Raw genomic sequence first — 18,644 nt, 5'->3', positions numbered from 1 at the left:
TGCGGATGAGTTCTTGGTAGCCAAACCTCAGTGCATATTGGAGTCATTTCCCACATTACTAGCAGGCAAATCACCTGAGGTCTCTAGGGGACGGGAGCACGGGGCTTTCTGGGAGGGAGAATTTTGTTTTTTTACTCATAGTTTTAAAAACAAATGGGTAGTTAGACAAAACAGGCGACAGAGGTGGGTGGTCACTTGAGATGCCAAGAGAAAGAGATCAAAGCCTTCTCCGAATGGAGGAAGCAGACTCTGCGTGGCCCCAGGGACAGTCTAGGTGGCCCATGCTATGCAAAGGCAGCCAGAAAACAGAGTTGCTGGGTGATGAGCTTTAGTCACAGACACCCCAACCCTTGCTCCCATGCCCAAGAACTTCGGTTAAAGGATTTCAGCTGGAAGGAACACGTGCTTCTCCCAATTCCTTGGGAGGGTTCACACATAACAGTGCAAGGAAGTGAACCTGACTAGGCTCTGCTACACACACACACACACACACACACACACACACACACACACACACATATAACTACTACTACTGCTACTGCTACTACTACTGCTACTACTACTACTGCTACTGCTACTGCTGCTGCTGCCACTACTACTACTACTACTACTACTACTACTACTACTACTACTACTACTACTTTCTTTTCCTCAGACTGGAACTCATCCCATGGACTCAATCCTTTAGCAGATGCCCCTTTCCCAAACCAGGCCAGTGAACCAGGAACGTTCACTGTATTTGCAACCTTGTTAATTAGATCATTAAAACTGCCACAGGGACTTCTCTGGTAGGGAGGCCATTATGTTGGTCTGTAACCTCAGCCTTCCAACTTTTCTAAATGATTGCCTTCTACCAAGTTAGCGCATAGATTCCCTCAGTTCAGCACCTCTGAATCTTGAAAGCCAGGGAAGAAAAAAGGGGCTAGTAGCATTTGTGCCTACATTTGGCCCAGAACCTCCCAACTTCCCTGTGCTGCTTCCTGCCATTCTATCCAGGAAGAAGCCTGATATGCACCAAGTTTCTAGACCCTGGAAATCTAGAATCTAGGCTCTTTAACTCCTTTAAACTCCTCAGAAGCACTGCTCTATAGTCAGTTCTTTAAAGGAACATTGGTCGATGTTTTATAAAAGCTTCAGAAATTTCCAGGGTGCCTAACGAAGATGAGAGTCCAGGACTCGGACTTCTATAAGTTAGAAAGGCTGTGGAGAGGCCTTAGTCTCTACCAAGCCCATCAAATTTTCCTCTGTATGAGTTGCCGCATCTTTCCTTCCTCCACACAACAGTGTGTCCATCTGGGTACCACCCAAGGTTCTATGCTGCCCAGGTCTTTCTCTTGAGCAAGAACAAGGAAGACGGTTATCCATTATTCCCAAAGAGCTGGTAGGGAAATTGAGACCATGATGTCCATTTAATGATGAAGTCTTAGCAGATAACCCTGTATCATCTCCTTCCCCTTTTACTCCTGCATTATGTCCTCAACCACAAGACACAGAGCAAGGGTACACAACCTATGAAGAACAGGCACATCTACTTAAAGAGCTGGCCTCCAGGGACCAAGACAGTTGACAGTGTATGGGTTAGGATTTGCATCTTAAACACTCCCCCAAAAGTGCGACCACGCATGCATGCACGCGCGTGCGCGCGCGCACACACACACACACACACACACACACACACTCACCTGATGAGGTCAATGGGTTGAAATTTGTAAAACACTCCATAGCGTGCCCATTCCTGATACAGCAGCTAAGCAAGAAAAATAGGACAGCAGGTTAGCAGTGAGACAGGCAACTGTTCTTGTTCTGTCCAATGTAAAGTCAACATGTTAACCATAAAATCCAGCTCCTAGAAGTCTCATGATGCCCACAGAAGTATATACAAAGGCAGAGGGCTACAGGAACTTCCATCTCCTTCCGTAAATAATAGAGATCACCAGTGCACATCCGGAAACACCCGGGTAGCTGACAAGCGTCACCTCTATCCCTTGTCTTGTCCGGTGCAGCACACAAGCCCTGACACTCACTGTTCACTCATTTAACAAGTATTCGCTGAATGTTTCCTGTAATCCAGGCACTGTTCCAGACCCTAGGTGCTGCAGTGAAACACATTAAAATCACAGTTTCCATGGTGCTTGGACCTGATGTGGGCTAAAACTATAAATATATAAGATTCATCAATGTCACTAAAATAAATTAAGATAGGGATGACATGAGGTTGGGTTGGACATTGTTTTAGATAAGACAGACAGAGAGTGCCTCTCCGAGGAGGAAACATCTTGAGCTCAGACCAGAGACAAATGGGGAGAACACTCACACTCCCTGTGCAGAGGCCCTGAGGGGAGTTTCCATGGAACAATGTTGGATAACAGAGGAGGCTATGTGATTGGGACAGTAAACAGTAAACACAGGGAGAATCATAGGAGGTGACTGTTGCAGAAGGTACCATATGTGATGCTAGAAGTTGTCGTGATAACTCTGGATTTTGAAAGAAGCTCCTGGGAGACTTGCTGCTGAGGGGACTGCACAGGGTTCATCCTAATTGTTATGTGGAGAAAAGACTGAGTAGGCAGGGAAATGGGAGGCTATTGTTGGAATGGTCCAGGGAAGAGGCGATGGCTATACGCATAGGGGCGATGAGAGACATTTGATGTTGCCTATTTATTCACGACTGAATTAGATGAAGTTGGCTTAGGGACTTGAATAACTGATGTATTTACTGAAATAGGAGGACAGTAGAAAGATCAGGACCGCAGAGACAGAGCCAAGGGTTTTCTTTAGGATGTGTTTATTTAAGATGCTTTCTGGCCATCCACGTGGTTGTTGAATCATCAACCAGGTATAAAAATCTGAGTGCAAAGGATGGTCCTGGCTGGAGAAGCAAAATTGCTAGTTGTCAGAGAAGAGGTATTCCACAAAGTCGTCACGTCCCCAAAGAATGAATAACAAGTACAGAACCTCAGCATTAAAGGACAAGGAATGGTGAAGAAACAGCCAGTAAAGAGGTGAAGAAGAAGAGTGAGGTGGATAACTAAGAGAAGAAAGTCTCCAGAAGAAATGGGCAAGCTGAGTTAAATGTCGCTAGTGAATCCGATAAGACTAGAAAAGAGGCCATTGGAGTCTACAACTTGGAGGTCACTAATTACCGTCTAAGAGAGGTCTTGGGCTAGAAGGAGGAGCTAAATCAGAGTGAAAACCTACAAAAGGTTTAGGGAGGAAACAGTATACCAAACACCACCAGCCATCACACTGTCAGGTGGTGTGGAGCAACTCTGGCAAAAGCAAGCCACACCTCCTAACAGTTCAGTTTCAAATTCCTGGCTATCTTATCAGTCATCTAACAATAAATCTGGCAATGTGGTAATGCTAACATTAGACCTCACTCGGACAGCCATGCTGGCCAGGTACTAGTGCTTGACCAGATAATACGTGTAGAATTACCTGACAAATCTATCACTGATTTGTTGTTGTTTATTTTTTTTAATGCTCTTTACATATCAGGCAGAATCGCCCTAGGAATCCTTCCATGGGGGACCTTGACTTTAACGAGTCCTAGCCTGTGAAACATCCACTTGACAGCAAGCCCTTCCCTCTCACCTATGATCCTTTAAAGACCTGCTACTTGAGCTGAAATCAGAACCAGCATTCCTGCTTAAAGGCTACAGAATTTTATTGGCATAACATCTCCCAGAAACTGTAAAATACAACCAGAAACCATGCAGGCTGATGGAACAAGGGTTCACCAGCAGTTACAGTTAGCAAAGGGGGGAAACTCAGACTCGAAGAGGCCTTCAATGATACGAGAAAGCTGAGGAGGAAACCCTGACTCCCAAGTTCCGACTCTGCTCACTTACACGGTGGCAGGCTCCAGCTTTACTCCTGCTGCTGTGAATGCATTTATTCCTCTCCATATCTTTGGTGCATCTACTGCCCTGAGCTCCCAAGGGAACATCTGAGCTCCCAGCACCTTGTCGTTATAGAGATACCAGTTATGTCCCCAAAGGAGGCTAGCTTGCGTCAGAAGGCAGGATGAATTGAGCTCCCTTGAGGATAATTGGGCTACCACTGCCCATCTATCTCATAGGCTCTGACCTTCAGCGAAAATGCCTACCTAAGTCATGTGACCTGAGCCTGAGGATAGATTTTTGTTACTTGTCCCACTGGGGAAAAACTAAAAACGCTCCAGAAAGCCAGTATGGCCCCAGTGGGCTCAAGGCCACCCAGACAGGCCACCTCAGAAGGCCCACTGCGGATGGGATTCTGGTCCTGTCATCAGACATTTCCAAAGTCCCCCGCTCAAGGTAGCATCCTCCACTCACAGGTGATGATACCCATAGCTAGAGTCAAGTAAGCTGCCTGAACTTGGTAGAGGGGGTAAGGCAAATACTCAGCTGAGCACCAAGGGAGCATCAGCTAACTCTGCAGCGTGCACCCTGGCTACCCACATACACTTCAGTCTCCTGCATGGGAGATAGGAAAGGAGGAGAAGGTTGCTATTGATCCCCTCCCCCAAGAATTTCATTCATAGACAGAGAAATGAATCATGACAAATTTCAGGTTCAATGATCCTCAGGGGAGATATGCACTATCGTCTCAGTCCCATGACAGTGAGCATGCTGTTAGCAAAAGGCAGGCAGAAAACCATGATGACCAGTATCGGTTTCTTTAAGCATACAGAGCCTAGAACCTTGGGATGTTTTGATAAATATAATTTCTCACTTAATTCTACACCATATTCTCTCTCCACCAACTGGCTAAACCTGTATATCAACCAGAGAGAGGTTGCCACTCCTTACCAGTGAATGGGACCTTCTGCCATGGTCTCAGATGACATTCAGGCACAAGTGTCTGACCCTTTGTGACAGATCAAAACTCATAATCAGCACATTCAGCCCCCCACCCCCACCCCAGGGGCCTCATGCCTGACAGTGAGCCTCTGATGTAACTGTTTCGTAAGATTATAAACGACTCAGGTGTTCCAACCCTTTGACATGCTCCAGAATGGTCCATGAAGCTGCAGGGTTCTCAGACAGTAGTTAGACCCACCCAAGATGGGCAGAAAGTTGCTAACTCCAGACACCTCAGAGGCAATTGTGGGACAGGATGCAGCCAGAGCAGGCAAGGCTAGCTTCCATTCACAGATGCTCAGCAGTCTATAGGAATATCTGGTAACTATCTGGGCCAGATAGTTCTTCTCCTACGGCAACAGTAAGTTGTATAGCCTGATAGTTAATCCTCAAGTGGGTGTCCCACGTGAAAGTGCCACCCTGCTGTAAAGACACTCTCAAATGCAGAAGTGGCTCTCTTGAATGACCTATCCACTACCCACTAGAGAAGAGATCTACTTGAAAGGCAGAGTAACCAGAACAAATGATTCCCAAAACACTGAAGAAAATCACAATCCAGTATTGTACTGATGGCTCTCTCCCCTACAAAGGTGAGGGGCCACAGGGAAGCCAGACAGCCCTCCAAAGATGGTAGCAGCCACTTTTCCTGGGTCCTCTGGGAAAGAAGGAAGCTCTGACAAACGTGAAGAGGAGCAAGTGGCTGGAAGCCAGAGGGATCTGTGTGCTCCCTGTTCCTGCTGCCTTGGCTTCGAGGAAGACAGGAAACCCCTGTACTCTAGAGGCAAGAAATCTCCTCTTAATTACCCTCCTTGAAGGGAGGGAGAGACTGCCAGCCCCTACCTGGGGCTGAGTCACCACATCTGCAAAACTGCACCAGGCAAGCTGGAGAGGGAGGAGCTCCATACTCTCTGGGGCCTCTAGGGTCCCCTGCAATTGCCCTGACAAGAGCTTGGCCCCCAGGGAGATCATAGAAACAGGCATGAATTACAAGGAAAGTGTGAAGGATGTATTTAGGGCAGGGTGGCCATCTTGGGATACAGTTTCAAGCCATCCTCAAAGGCCCCCAGAGAAGCCATCCCACCCCAAAACACTATATCCTCCAGTACCCAAGGTTCTTTGCAAGGACACAGCTTCTTAAACAGTGGGTCGTGACCCCATGTGGAATGGCTTAACTAAATGTGGGGTCATGAAAAAAAATGTGGCAAAGGGCAAAAGTCTCACAACAGAACTCAAATGTGTAATGAATTTGAGGCATTTCTGGAGGCGTGCACTTGTGTTGCGTGGGTGATCCTAATCACCCATGAGCTTTGTGCCATCACATGTCTTTGTACTGTACCCCACCAACAAATATTGCCTAAACCCTTCAGCTTGGTTGGGGACTACCGTGTGTTATAAACTGCAGTGCTTTGCTGCACGAAAAGTTCTCTGCCACTTTAGAAATATAACACATTCATTATGGAAAACAAAGACTTAGTATTTCCTTGCCATCATTCCTGGGTGTCTAATTATCAGATTAGTCTATCTTTAGGATGTGTTTTTGCTAGATTGTTTGGGTTTTTAAATTGCAATTTGAGTTGCTGAATTTCATTTAAAAAAAATCATGAAATTGGAAATTTGGTTTGGGATTAGGATAGAATTTCCAATCAGTTTAAAGATAGTCCCAAATCGACATCTGCCATTTTACACTACATATTTATGCATAATGGTTCTCTTGACACTGGCAATTATAAAATCAATATATCAATCAACCCTGGGAGATGCGAAGGTTGGCCTATGTCCTCAGTATCAGTATACATCCAACACTTAACTTCTGGGGGCAAAAATAAATAGAAACATGCATCTCGTTAGCATACAGATGTGCTTTTGTCTTTAATAAATAGTGCACAGAGCTCCTTCCATCCCAGCCTCCAGCCACCGTTGCCTGAGAAAAATCTTAGGTACTCCCAGGTGATTTATTCTGAACAGACAAATAGTTTTCTAAATTTCGAATGCCAAGTGTTAAAGTACTTAAAGTGTCATTGTTCTCTCGTATTACTTCTGACAAAAGTAATCTTGTTAGTTAGAAATGCTTTCAAATACGTTAGCGAGGCAATTGGAATATAAGCTTTCAAGTGTTCCTTGAATTGTGATAATATAAAAGTATGTGTATATCAAAGAACTGGTTATAAATAAATTTGTTTTGCTATGAACCAATGTTGATTCATAGACCTATCTTGTGTACCTATATATCCCAACTAATATAAAAATCTCTAAAGCAAAAGTGGATAGAGAGTCAAGTTCAGCCTTTCCCTGGGCTGTACTGTAGGCAAACCCCCCCCCCCCCCGGCGTATCAGTCACAGCCATGGAGTGCGAGACCCTCTTAACGGAACCTGTACTCATGCGACTAAAGACCTCCTCTCTAGCAGTGGGATGGCTATCATCATTTTAATCATGACACCACAATCATCTACAGACATTTAGCATCTCTCCTGTCCTAGCTAGGTATTCATTTTCTATCTTGGGTGAACAGAAGAAGAAGTGTTTATTCTCTACCAGGGCTTCTCCTACCCACAGCATGGCAAACCTCTCTTTTCTGCCCATGGCCCAGGGAGAGAAAGGTAAAGGTGCCAGGCCTGGGCAGCAAGCCTGGGTGAAAGCCACACAAGGGGACCTGTTGTCTTCAGAAACACCGGTTCACCTGTGTGCAGCAGCACGCCATCAGCTCTGAGAGCTCCCTAGCAAGATCCAACTCTACTCAGCAGGCCTCTACTGCCAGCAGGAGGAGGTGCTAGCATCCTTACAGAAGCCTGAGCACAGGCTAATATATTTATAGTAATAACATTGTGGTAGCAACACAATAGTACTCCAGAAACAAATGCACATATATTTGGGATGGCCTGCAATTTGCTTCTCTCTACTAGTGCGGAAAGCAGAGGGCAGCCTGGATTCGCCTGAGTTAACTTTCTATCCCTTGGCTCTGTGGTGCTCCCAGATGGGCTGAGGTCCTCGCCACCCAGCAGGCAGTTTCTTGGGCAGGCAATGGGTAGTGGTGGCCATTTAAAGGGAAGAGACATGAAGTCAGAATGTAGGAGGACAGAAAACAGTCAGTTGAGAGAGGTGAGGATGGGGGAGAAACGCTTCCTCCTTTTCCTTTAAATGTGATGCGGGACTTTTCAGGAAATTAAACACCGAAGCTATTAGCATCAGATAGGAAACAGATGAGGTTGAGACATTGCAATTCTACAGCAGATTCCCCAGGCAGGCAGAGCGGGGACATGTGTAAGCAATCACAGCCGTATTTCTGGAAAAGACCTTTTATGTTTTTAATACTTAACACTTCATAACAGGGACTAATAGGCAGGATAAAAAGAAGGCAGCTCAAAAGGCAACTTGGGGCATGAGTGGTTTTCCAGATAACAGAATTGGAGGGAAGGAATCTCTGGAGCTTCGATCCCTAGTCCCTCCTTCTCCCTCCCACCCAACTTTCTATACTAGAGCTGCCGAGGCTGAGCAATAGGGTGGCAGGAGCCACAGACCAGCAGACCAAAGAGGCTGGAGCCATCCTTTACTTCATCTATGTCATGGCCCCGTAGTCCCAGGGTACCAGCTAACAAAACAAACAGCTCTTCACAGAAGGCTTGGCTGAGTATTATACGGTCAGGAGCTGTGGCCACCCCTGGAGGGGTCCCTCTAAAGGGAGCAGCATCCTTCCCCCAGCTGTAACCTAGTTCCCAGCTTCCTGCAACAGGCATCCTGATCAAGCTTTCGTCTCCCTCAGCACTTGCCTTTGTCATTTGGGAGTGGCTTTATTCTACTTGCCTATAAGACAGGAAACTGTTACAAAGATGACCCTGAGGAATCCAGGATGGATAGTAATGCACTTTTTATTTTTAGAGGGGGGAGGGGTCAGGGACACTTCATAGGCAAAGGGATTCTTTTTTTTTTTTCAGCTCTAAAGATCTTTAATACATGAGGCTTATTTCAAGACATTTAGACAAAAAATAGCATGCGTCATATTACAAACTTAACTGCAATTGAAATTTTAAATTTCTTTTTTAATTAATTTATTTTTATTAGATATTTTCTTTATATACATTTCAAATCCTATCCTAAAAGTTCCCTATACCCTCCCTCTGCCCTGCTCCCCTACCCACCCACTCCCCCTTCTTGGCCCTGGCATTCCCCTGTATTGGGGCATATAAAGTTTGCAATACCAAGGGGCCTCTCTTCCCAATGCAGCTAGAGCTACGAGCTCTGGGGGTACTGGTTAGTTCATATTGTTGTTCCACCTATAAGGGTGCAGACCCCTTCAGCTCCTTGGGTACCTTCTCTAGCTTGGCAAAGGGATTCTAAGCGCCTATTCATGGGGCAGTGTTACCTCTGATAACATGTTCAGTCTGTCTGGGTGTTCACACCCATACATTAGGGAAGGTGGACACTTAGTGTCGCTCAGTTGGTACTCTTCTGTCTTTGAAGGGTGAGGTTTGTGATGGGAAAACTGTTAAGATTAGATATGTAAATGGGACACTTATGACACCTTTGGCCAGTTCAACACCCAGCCATGCTTTTACACACCCAAGGTCCTTAGCAGGGGACAATAGAGGCTCACCTTTCTGTCATTCATGTCATCCCCTGGACTGTCATATTCACCCTGTAGGGAAAAGGAGACACCAGAGAAAGCCAATTCGATCATCAAGAACAGATACCAAATGAGAAAGGATTTTCTTTCTTTCATTTTTCTTCTTTCTTTTCTAATGCCATCTCTTTCATTTCTATTTAAGGAAAATCAAAAACATGGCACAGTCAGGAGCCAGTGTTGGATTTCTTAGTCATCACCTAGTAGTGTTTAATTAGGATAGCTTTTCACACAAAATGGCCCCCTCCTGTGTTTTCCAGATGAGCCCAGGTTACTATCACAGCCTGTGCAATGGCAGGGTCTGTGCCTGTAAATGGGTTAGCACATGACATAAAATTCACCCCATGCCATGACCCCCTGTGTCCACAGCTGTCAGGACTTAGCTTTACATGCTCCACAGCAAACATGTCAGAAGTGCGAAGCCTCCCAGCTAAGAAATTCCTGTTGGTCAGACTCCTGCAGCTACACTGCATGCCGGACTTGGATGGTGGTGAAGCCAAGACGTATTTAGTTTAAGCAAGCAAGTTGTCTTGAAATATTAGTGTGTTGCATCTTGGGAATTATTCCCAGCCAAGGAGTACTTCCGGGTTGTACCCATGTTGCTGGGGATTCTCCTATGGCTATCCACCTGCCTTCATTGACAACCCAGCCAGGGGCACTTTCAATCAACTGAACGCAACATCTGCATTTCGACAGTTTTGCCAAAAACAAAGACAAGGAAAGCTCAGACAAAAAGCAATATGTGTTTCTTGTGATCTGTAAAACTGACTGGAAAGACAGTTTGAGACCTTTGGCAAAAAAAACAAACCAGTTGTTATCCTCAGCAATTCGAAGTTGCAAGGTTGAAAAAGGTGTTTTAATCTCGGGGTTCATTCCTGCCTTCTTTTGCCAAATGTTCACCCACCCCAAGGCCCATGGCTCCAACTCTTGGAAGATTAGAGAGAACACACTGATGAAGCAGGCAGTCATGGCACACTCTGTAACCTTGGCTCCCAGAAGCCGAGGTAAGAGGTCATGAGTTTGAGGCAATCCTCAGTCACAGAATGAGAACACGCATCAAGAAGAGAAAGAAGGAAGGGAGGGAAGAAAGGAGGAAAGAAAGGGGGAGAGAGGGGGTGGAGGGAGAAAAGGAAAATCGAGGCATGGGGAGGGGAAATGAGGAGTACTTACATCATGAAGCGGGTAGGCAGCCTCGTAGATATTGTTTGCTATTAGAGAGTTAATACCTGCAAAGTAAAGAATAGTTAACTGTGAAGCAGGGCCCTCTCAACCCGAAGTTTGATAAATGTTAAACCCTTGTGTGCCTCCGGGCTGTGAACCACTGCATTCTCTGCTCTGTCCCTCCACTCTATGGGCTCTTCCTCAAGCTTCAGTCCTGAGTAGAAGGGAAATAGTGTCCATTTCTCAAACACCAGCGATGTTTTTACGTTCGGTATGCTGTGAGAACCTTCACACTGCGCCTATCCTGGCCAACTGATTCTAGCCCAGTAAACCCTCTACACTGCACAGCCACATGTGCATCGCTTGGGGTCCCCTATGTTCCACATCAGTGTAGATGAGTTCTATGGAAGTCATGGATGACTTTGGCCATGATAAGTTAATGTAGGTGCCGATATCCTATCTTACCTCCCTGTTTCTTCACAGGACTGCTTCATTCTGGAGATTGCCCTGCCTTCCTAGCTACAACAGCCCCAGGGTCTGAGATTCCAGCACAGCACTGCTCAAAATAAGGTCTGGGGAACCTTGGGAGACCTCTGGCTCTTCCATAGCTCCCACGCTGGGGAATGTTCATGGGTGGTGAGGTCGAGAGCACCTCATAGCTCCACTGGCAACATTTGCCATTTACTCTGTCTCACGGGTACATGAAGGTGTTTTGTGGCATATCACAATGCCATCCCCTCAGCCAACAGGATATATGCTTATGACCTCTCTTGCTCTATATTTTCCTCAGTTTTCAGAAGACTACAGTTTCAGTCAGAGCATCATTAATCAGTTCAAGAGCCCTAACCACAGCAATACGAAGCCACCCCATAGTAACCAAAGGGAGGAGAACCAAGCAGGGGCGAGCGGGTATTTTCAAGCTATGAAAGCACTGTCGACACGGATAGAAGCTGAAGCATCACAGGCTGGTAGGGCCCCCAACGTGACCACATTCTATGAATTACCTCACTCACACCCCACTGTTGCCATGGCAGCTGTAATACCACCAAAGACAGTCCCAACACTTCATGGGGAACAAAAACAACAAACAGGTGTTTCACCTCTCTTGGCTGAAGCATCAGACTAATGATCCGAGTTCAACTGGAATGTCCTCAAAAGATCTCAGTTCACTGGGTTATAAGCTGTACACCTATTTTCATCTCAAACCTACACACAGCTCCACCTGCAACAGGCAGCTCATCCCCTCCAGGACACAAGCTGTTTGTTGTTTCGTGTCCTCCAAAGCCTGCAATGGACATGAGTCAGGGGGGATTGTCTGTTTCTGCTGTGCCTCTCAGTACTTGGTTCACTGTCCTGACACCCAAAGGGGTGACATTTGAGAAGCCATCAGCCCTTGGCTCTACTTGCTCAGTATCTCTTCTAGCTGATCAAGTGCCCCTGTCCTCCAACACACACACACACACACACACACACACACACACACACATGCACACGCACGCACACGCACACCCTCCTCACTGCCTTGTTTGGCAAGCTACCCTGATGAGGAAACTTGAGACTCTGGTTGATTAGTCTGCCTTCTAAGACAGGAAGTCCAGGCAAATGGTCTTTTGCCTTGGAGCAAAGACTCCAGGTTAGGAAATCTGAGTTATCCCAACTCAGATACTCAAGGCTCCCAAATGATGTCATTGAATGTTTCTGTCGCCTCTTGCTGTGCACCTCCCACCTAGATGGTAGCACATAGTGATCCCAATCAGTGTAGCTGCTGGGGGAGGGGAGGGAGAGGAGCTGAATAGCAGCCATGCCACTACAGCCAGCTACCCTCCCAAATGGGTCCTGCACGGGCCTCTGGTTCTACCCCCAGACTTCAGAAACCAAGACTCTACCCCAAACAAGCATGGAAATCAGTTTGAAAAGAAAAGAAAATAATCAAACGTTTTTCAAAAAGAAAAGGAATCCCTGCTTTGAAATTTTTGGATTTTTTTCCCTTCCTTTTCAACAACAACAACAACAACAAAAAAAAAAAAACCTGGTCTAATTGGTTCCATCATGTGCCATTCATGTGGCCACAGTGACAAGGCTTTCTTCCTCACGACCACATAGATACTCTTCCCGCACTGTATTAGGCACAGCAGGGGCAGGAGAGGGAGAGAGGGAGAGAGGGAGAGAGGGAGAGAGGGAGAGAGGGAGAGAGGGAGAGAGGGAGAGAGGGAGAGAGGGAGAGAGGGAGAGAGGGAGAGAGAGAGAGGGAGAGAGGAAGGGAGGGAGAGAGGGAGAGAGAGAGAGGGAGAGAGAGAGAGGGAGAGAGAGAGAGGGAGAGAGAGAGAGAGAGAGAGACTAAACTTTTGTCTTCTTACTCCCAGAATAAAGGCTATGGAGGGGCAGAAAGCTCAAAGAATATTTTCCTTCATTTCTCTCCAGTCGCCAAAGTAAAGCAAAACCTTGACTCAAACAAAGCATGGACTCTGGGGTCCCGCAGAAGCTGGTCCCTACAGACATCAGCCCTATCTCTCTTTCACACCACCGGCAACTGCACACCTGTTGCTTAGAACTCTAATCCCCAAAGGAAAACGCTCGGCTTCCTCGGTACTCAGCACAGACCACACTTTAAACAGCCTGGGAGACTGACCCAGCATCACTGCCCCTCTACATCCAGAGGCATCCGAGCTAAAGACCACAACCGGAGTGGACTCAGGCTCTTGTCATGGGTAACAGAGCATGCGCACATCCAAACCCCTGCGCCTTGCCTTTGGCTCTGCAGACATGAGGCGAGAACGAAGTGCAGGACTTTATATCCGCCACCCAGAGACTGTCATTAAAGCTACAAGCGCTGCTGGGTGGCAGGGAGCACAGCTCTGCTCCCCGCAGGCCAAGCTCAAAGGAAACTTTCATCCTTTGGGACAGGTACTTAGAGAGATGGTGCCCTCCTCCTGAAAGCCCATTTGGTTTTGATTCGCTCCACAACAGGGCCTGCTCAGCCCAGCCTTCTGCTTTCATCCCTGCGCTCCAGCCGGACATAAATCTAAACCAGAGGCCCCAGACGGCACATTTAACAGAGACTATATTTACCCATCACCAAATTGTCTTGACGTGTGCTTAATTACTTAAACGTCTTTAATCCCGAGCCTTTTCTTCTAACAAAATAGAAACCAGTTCGGCTGGATGAACGATAAACCAGATGTTTACAACACACACCATGGTCTGGCTCCGGTCAAAATAATTAAGACATCGTCTCCTGAGTGGGAGGGGAGATGCCCAAAGCATACATTTGTTTCAATGCTCTGACACCAAATGGCCATGAAAATGTACCCCTATTAATCTGTAATTTTCTATCCATGGAAAGGTAATAATAACTTCCATATGAAGGAGAAAGAAAGGTGTTTGTCCTGTGATATGGTCAAGAAGGCTAGGGTTTCCCTCCACGGATAAGCACTCTTTAAAGTGGCTGCTTGATGGAGCACACATCCAGGGCCCTGGCAGCTGACCCTGGGAAACGTGACAATGATTAAGGAGGTACAGTGGAGCTCGACCAAGTGTGTGATCGCTCATATGCTTCTCCCACTAGGCGGAACCGTACTTGTAAATATTGTTCATCTCTGAAGAGTGTGTGCATTAGCCGTAATCTCTAGCTTGAAGGGGTGGATGCTAAAGAGAAGCTGAGATACTCCCTCCTCCGGGGCTTATGGGAGAACTCTGGGAAGTTAGTGGGCAGGGTCTGGAGAAAAGGCTTGATGACTTAGAGCTCATACTGTTCTTTTTTTTTTTTTCTTCCATTTTTTATTAGGTATTTAGCTCATTTACATTTCTAATGCTATACCAAAAGTCCCCCATAGCCACCCACCCCCACTCCCCTACCCACCCACTCCCCTTTTTTGGCCCTGGCGTTCCCCTGTACTGGGGCATATAAAGTTTGCATGTCCAATGGGCCTCTCTTTCCAGTGATGGCCGCCTAGGCCATCTTTTGATACATATGCAGCTAGAGTCAAGAGCTCCGGGGTGCTGGTTAGTTCATATTGTTGTTCCACCTATAGGGTTGCAGTTCCCTTTAGCTCCTTGGGTAATTTCTCTAGCTCCTTCATTGGGGGCCATGTGATCCATCCAATAGCCGATTGTGAGCATCCACTTCTATGTTTGCTAGGCCCAGTCATACTGTTCTTATACAGAGCCCAAGATCAGTTTTAGGACCCACATTGATGACTTATAACTGCCTGTGATGCCAGCAAAAGGAGGTCTGATGCTCTCATCTGGCCTCTGTAAACACCAAGGTCTCATTTTCTTAAGGTCAGATGAGCTTGTTTTGCCCTTTTATACTAATATCAACTCCCTCCAAAGAGAGAATCAAAAGGAGCCAGAGGGAACTGGCGATGGTAGCTTGAACATTGTGGGATTCGTTTTTGTATGTTCGTATGATACAGCTTGGAAAATAACAAGAAGACAACTCTTTATAGGTAGGTTTGGCTATCCTTGAGTACTTCTGGAAACCAAGAGGCAAACCTGCAATGCTCTCCACATTCTTAGATGTCATTAGGTCAAGAAGCCTGGAACAGCCCACTGTACTACACCTTTCTCCATCTCTTTCTCATCAGCTGACTTTAAGGATCCTGGGAATCACCTGGGTAGATTATGGACACTGTGCATCCTAAGACCTTGTCCCTACAGATTTGAGTGCATCAGATTTGGTAGCGGATTGAAACCAGGAACGTGGGTGGCTCTAATGCCATGTAAGTGCAGCTGTTCCTGGCCAACATATCCTGAGGTTGAGTTGCAAAAGGCTAATCCAGGAGGACAAACCTCTTCCAACTACCTTCATACCTCCCAGTTGGCATTTCCTGTCTCCTGTCCACTCCCACCCTCTCTGAGGTCTGCAGGTCCCAACTGTAGCCCTGAACCCTTTGCGTGCTTAAAAGAACTTCGAGTTCCTCTTTGGGCCTCATTACCTTGTATGTAAAGGAGACCACACCTCTCCTTTGAACCACAGGTTCTAGTAGGTGTCACAGCTGGAAGGGTTCAGCAACAGGACAAAATTTTCATTTTTCCGATGGGGCAAAAACAGGCTAGGGAAGGGACGTAACTGGGTCCAAGTTTCTCAGCTTGTTCATCCCAGAGCTGGGAGGTGCCCACTATTCCATCCATACCAGGCAGGTGTGTGCCTACCGTCTAGCTCCCCTTCTCAATATACCTCTGCCCTCCCCACTCTGATGGGATTAGACTGGCATAGTCTGTGGTTTCCTCCTGCATCCCATCCCTCAGAGAGATGGAGAGAAGGACTTATGCTCCTGGCCTCCTGGCCAGTCACCTGCACAAGGAGAGTCCTCTACCCTCCTTCCATGACCCATAGGGCTTCTATCTCCTTATGGGTCTAAAAAGGTAGATAGCTCTGCTACTATGAGTGTCAGTGCAGCTCTGCTGCACCCTTCCTGGCACGTCTCAATATCCACCCTGGGTTTCTGTGAATGGTGGTTAAATGCCTACCCTGGATTATCCTGAATGCATCACTTCTGCTGCCAGGATGCCAACTGACTCTCTGAAATCAGGGACTTTTCCAGGGCAGCCCCACCCTAACTCATTGTCCTCACCTCTGGAAGTCCCTCTCTGTGTATCTCATGTAAAGCACCCCCATCTTCAGTGCCTTCCTTTGGTTAGTTTTCCTTTAAATGCATGTGGCCACATGACGTATTGTCCAGTTTATGCATTGGCTTATTTTCCATCTCCCATCACTAGAATGTCAACTCCCCAAAAGAGAGGTTTGTTTCTGTTTAATTCACCACTATATTAACCAACTCTAGAATTTGGACAATACATAGTAGGTGCTCAAAGAGAGTTTGAATGAATGAAAGGGTGAATCTTCCAAAAAACCTCTAGGCAACCCTTCCTGATAACTTCCACTGACAATTGGTTGACTTACTGAAGACTAGAGAAGAACCTCTAAGTCTGGCCCTAAGTTCCCCACTGTGCACCAGTCAGTAATTATCTGTGAAATTTGGTGACACTGGCTAGACTTGCTCCTTATAGCAGTGCTTCTAATGGACCAAAAGAACTAAAGATTCAAAAAATGCTTTGAAAAATGTCCAAATATACACATGAATTTTGGCTGCAGTAAATGTCTTATTTGCTCAGAGATTCCCTACCTGCTTAGTTCCTACCACAGAACACCCAGAAGCAAGGAAAACAATCTATAAACAGCCAATGCAGAGCTCATAAAAATCTACTCCCCCTGATAATATGCGCATTATCCACAGCAGGATCCTGGCAGCAACCCCTCCTTCAATCTCTCTTTACCAGAATTTCAAGGCACTCGTTTGTCTGTCTCCCAAATGGCACAGGAGAAGAGAAACAGCAAAGCCTGAGGAAGGAGGTCACCAGGTCAGGAATTCAAGAAATGAAGGCAAATGAGCTCAATGACAATCCACAAGGTCTCTCTCTCTCTCTCTCTCTCTCTCTCTCTCTCTCTCTCTCTCTCACACACACACACACACACACACACACACACATTCTCTCTAACACATTCTCTCACACACACATTCTCTCTCTCTTTCTCTCTCTCTCTCACACACATATTCTCTCTAACACACATTCTCTCTCTCACACACATATTCTCTCTCTCACACACACACATTCTCTCTCTTTCTCTCACACATACATACACACACACATACACACATTCTCTTTCACACACATTCTCTCTCACACACATATTTCCTCTCTCTCTCTCTCTCTCTCTCTCTCTCTCTCTCTCACACACACACACACACACACATACACACACACACACACACACACACACACACACGCTTCCTTCCTCAGTGGTTATCTAGAAAAGCTTGCCCATGCATTCATCCAGAGAATCCCTGGAGAGCATATATGGCCACATGACCTGAACACTCTCCATTCATTCATCCGATCGTAGAAATCTAGCAGGACCAACCACGGTTAGTAAAGAAGCAAGGAAAGCAAGATTTCTGTGATTGGTTTGGGAAAGATTTCTACCCAAAGGATGTGGCCACAGGCAGGGACAGCCACAAGACTGAGCATAATCCCCTTTCCCTTTGCTCAGGATTAAGTTTCCGATACAACTGCAGAAACCCTAGAGCCTTATGGTTTGAGTATGTATAGTCTATCTTTTCCTCCTAGTTTTGACATTCAATTTTAATTTGTGTGTTCTCCTGGTTCTTATTTTTTCAATTTATTATTTATATTAGGCTTGTTTTATTGTTTTCCTTGTAAGCCACTTCAGAAATGTTTGTGGAACAAGACAGGAGTATAAATAAATCTGTACAGGCGGCTTATGTATAGGCTGATGCTTTACAAAAGCCGGCATCAATAAAAATGTATTGTCTACAAAGAAAAAGTGATGACCGAGCGGTGGCGGGGGTGGGCTGGGGGAGCTGCTGAATTGCAGTTCTCCGCATCGTCATGTCCGCTTTCTAAGGCTCCAGTTAAGTTCAGTGAGTAAGAGACTAAGGTGTTTTCTGTGGATTATGAGTGTAATGACTGTCCGGAAGGCCAGACCCAAACCCAAGGACCTGGGTCTGGGCAGGGGTTGCCCACAGTGCCAAACACAATCCTATTCTTTTCCCCTCCCGTTGATGAGACAGCAGGTGCTCTGAAGAGATGTCTGTCACTTACACCCATGTGTGTTTCACCTCTAACAAAACTGGAGAGGTAGGCAAGGAAATCTAAATACATCCCCTGGCTCAAAGGTCTGCATCATCTCAGCGCTTCACAGTGTTGCTACAGCCCTCACTGTTTCAGATCCTACCATGTTCTTAGTTGTTTTTGATCTGCCAAGGGCAATTTACAAGTTGTTCAAAGAGCTCCAGTTGCTTCGTTTATGCCAGGCAGAAGTCAAATCACTTGCAAGTCTGGTGAGAAGCAGAGTTCGACCATCCCTTTTTACAAAGGGAAGGTGTCAGCAGCAGCTCCTATGCAATTAACTGGCTCTTCAGACTCCTCCTCCTGACTCTGTCCCTGGTCCAGAGCTCTTCAAAGGTAGTAGGGACAGCATCAGAGCAAGGACAGCCAA

At 46.3% G+C, this 18,644-nt stretch overlaps 1 protein-coding gene and 1 long non-coding RNA gene across 7 annotated transcripts in view; one reads left to right on the top strand and one right to left on the bottom strand.

The window, feature by feature from the left end:
• Nucleotides 1–18,644, bottom strand: part of Ano2 (anoctamin 2) — a 349,715-nt gene that overhangs the window by 222,852 nt on the left and 108,219 nt on the right. For all 6 annotated transcript variants that reach the window (NM_153589.2, NM_001364562.1, XM_006506117.3 and 3 more), the window contains 3 exons: nucleotides 10,631–10,686; nucleotides 9,434–9,475; nucleotides 1,683–1,747 (listed from right to left, as the gene is read on the bottom strand). In NM_153589.2, the coding sequence (NP_705817.2) occupies nucleotides 1,683–1,747; nucleotides 9,434–9,475; nucleotides 10,631–10,686 (163 nt within the window). The remainder of the gene's footprint in view (nucleotides 1–1,682; nucleotides 1,748–9,433; nucleotides 9,476–10,630; nucleotides 10,687–18,644) is intronic.
• Gm33202 lies at nucleotides 4,960–13,692 on the top strand. The gene is made up of 4 exons (XR_378031.1): nucleotides 4,960–5,205; nucleotides 11,105–11,191; nucleotides 11,412–11,589; nucleotides 12,985–13,692. It is a non-coding gene; the product is annotated as a predicted gene, 33202 (long non-coding RNA).

This window comes from Mus musculus, chromosome 6 (genome assembly GCF_000001635.26).
Source record: "Mus musculus strain C57BL/6J chromosome 6, GRCm38.p6 C57BL/6J".
Classification (NCBI taxonomy): domain Eukaryota; kingdom Metazoa; phylum Chordata; class Mammalia; order Rodentia; family Muridae; genus Mus; species Mus musculus.
This window is presented reverse-complemented; position numbering and strand designations above follow the sequence as displayed.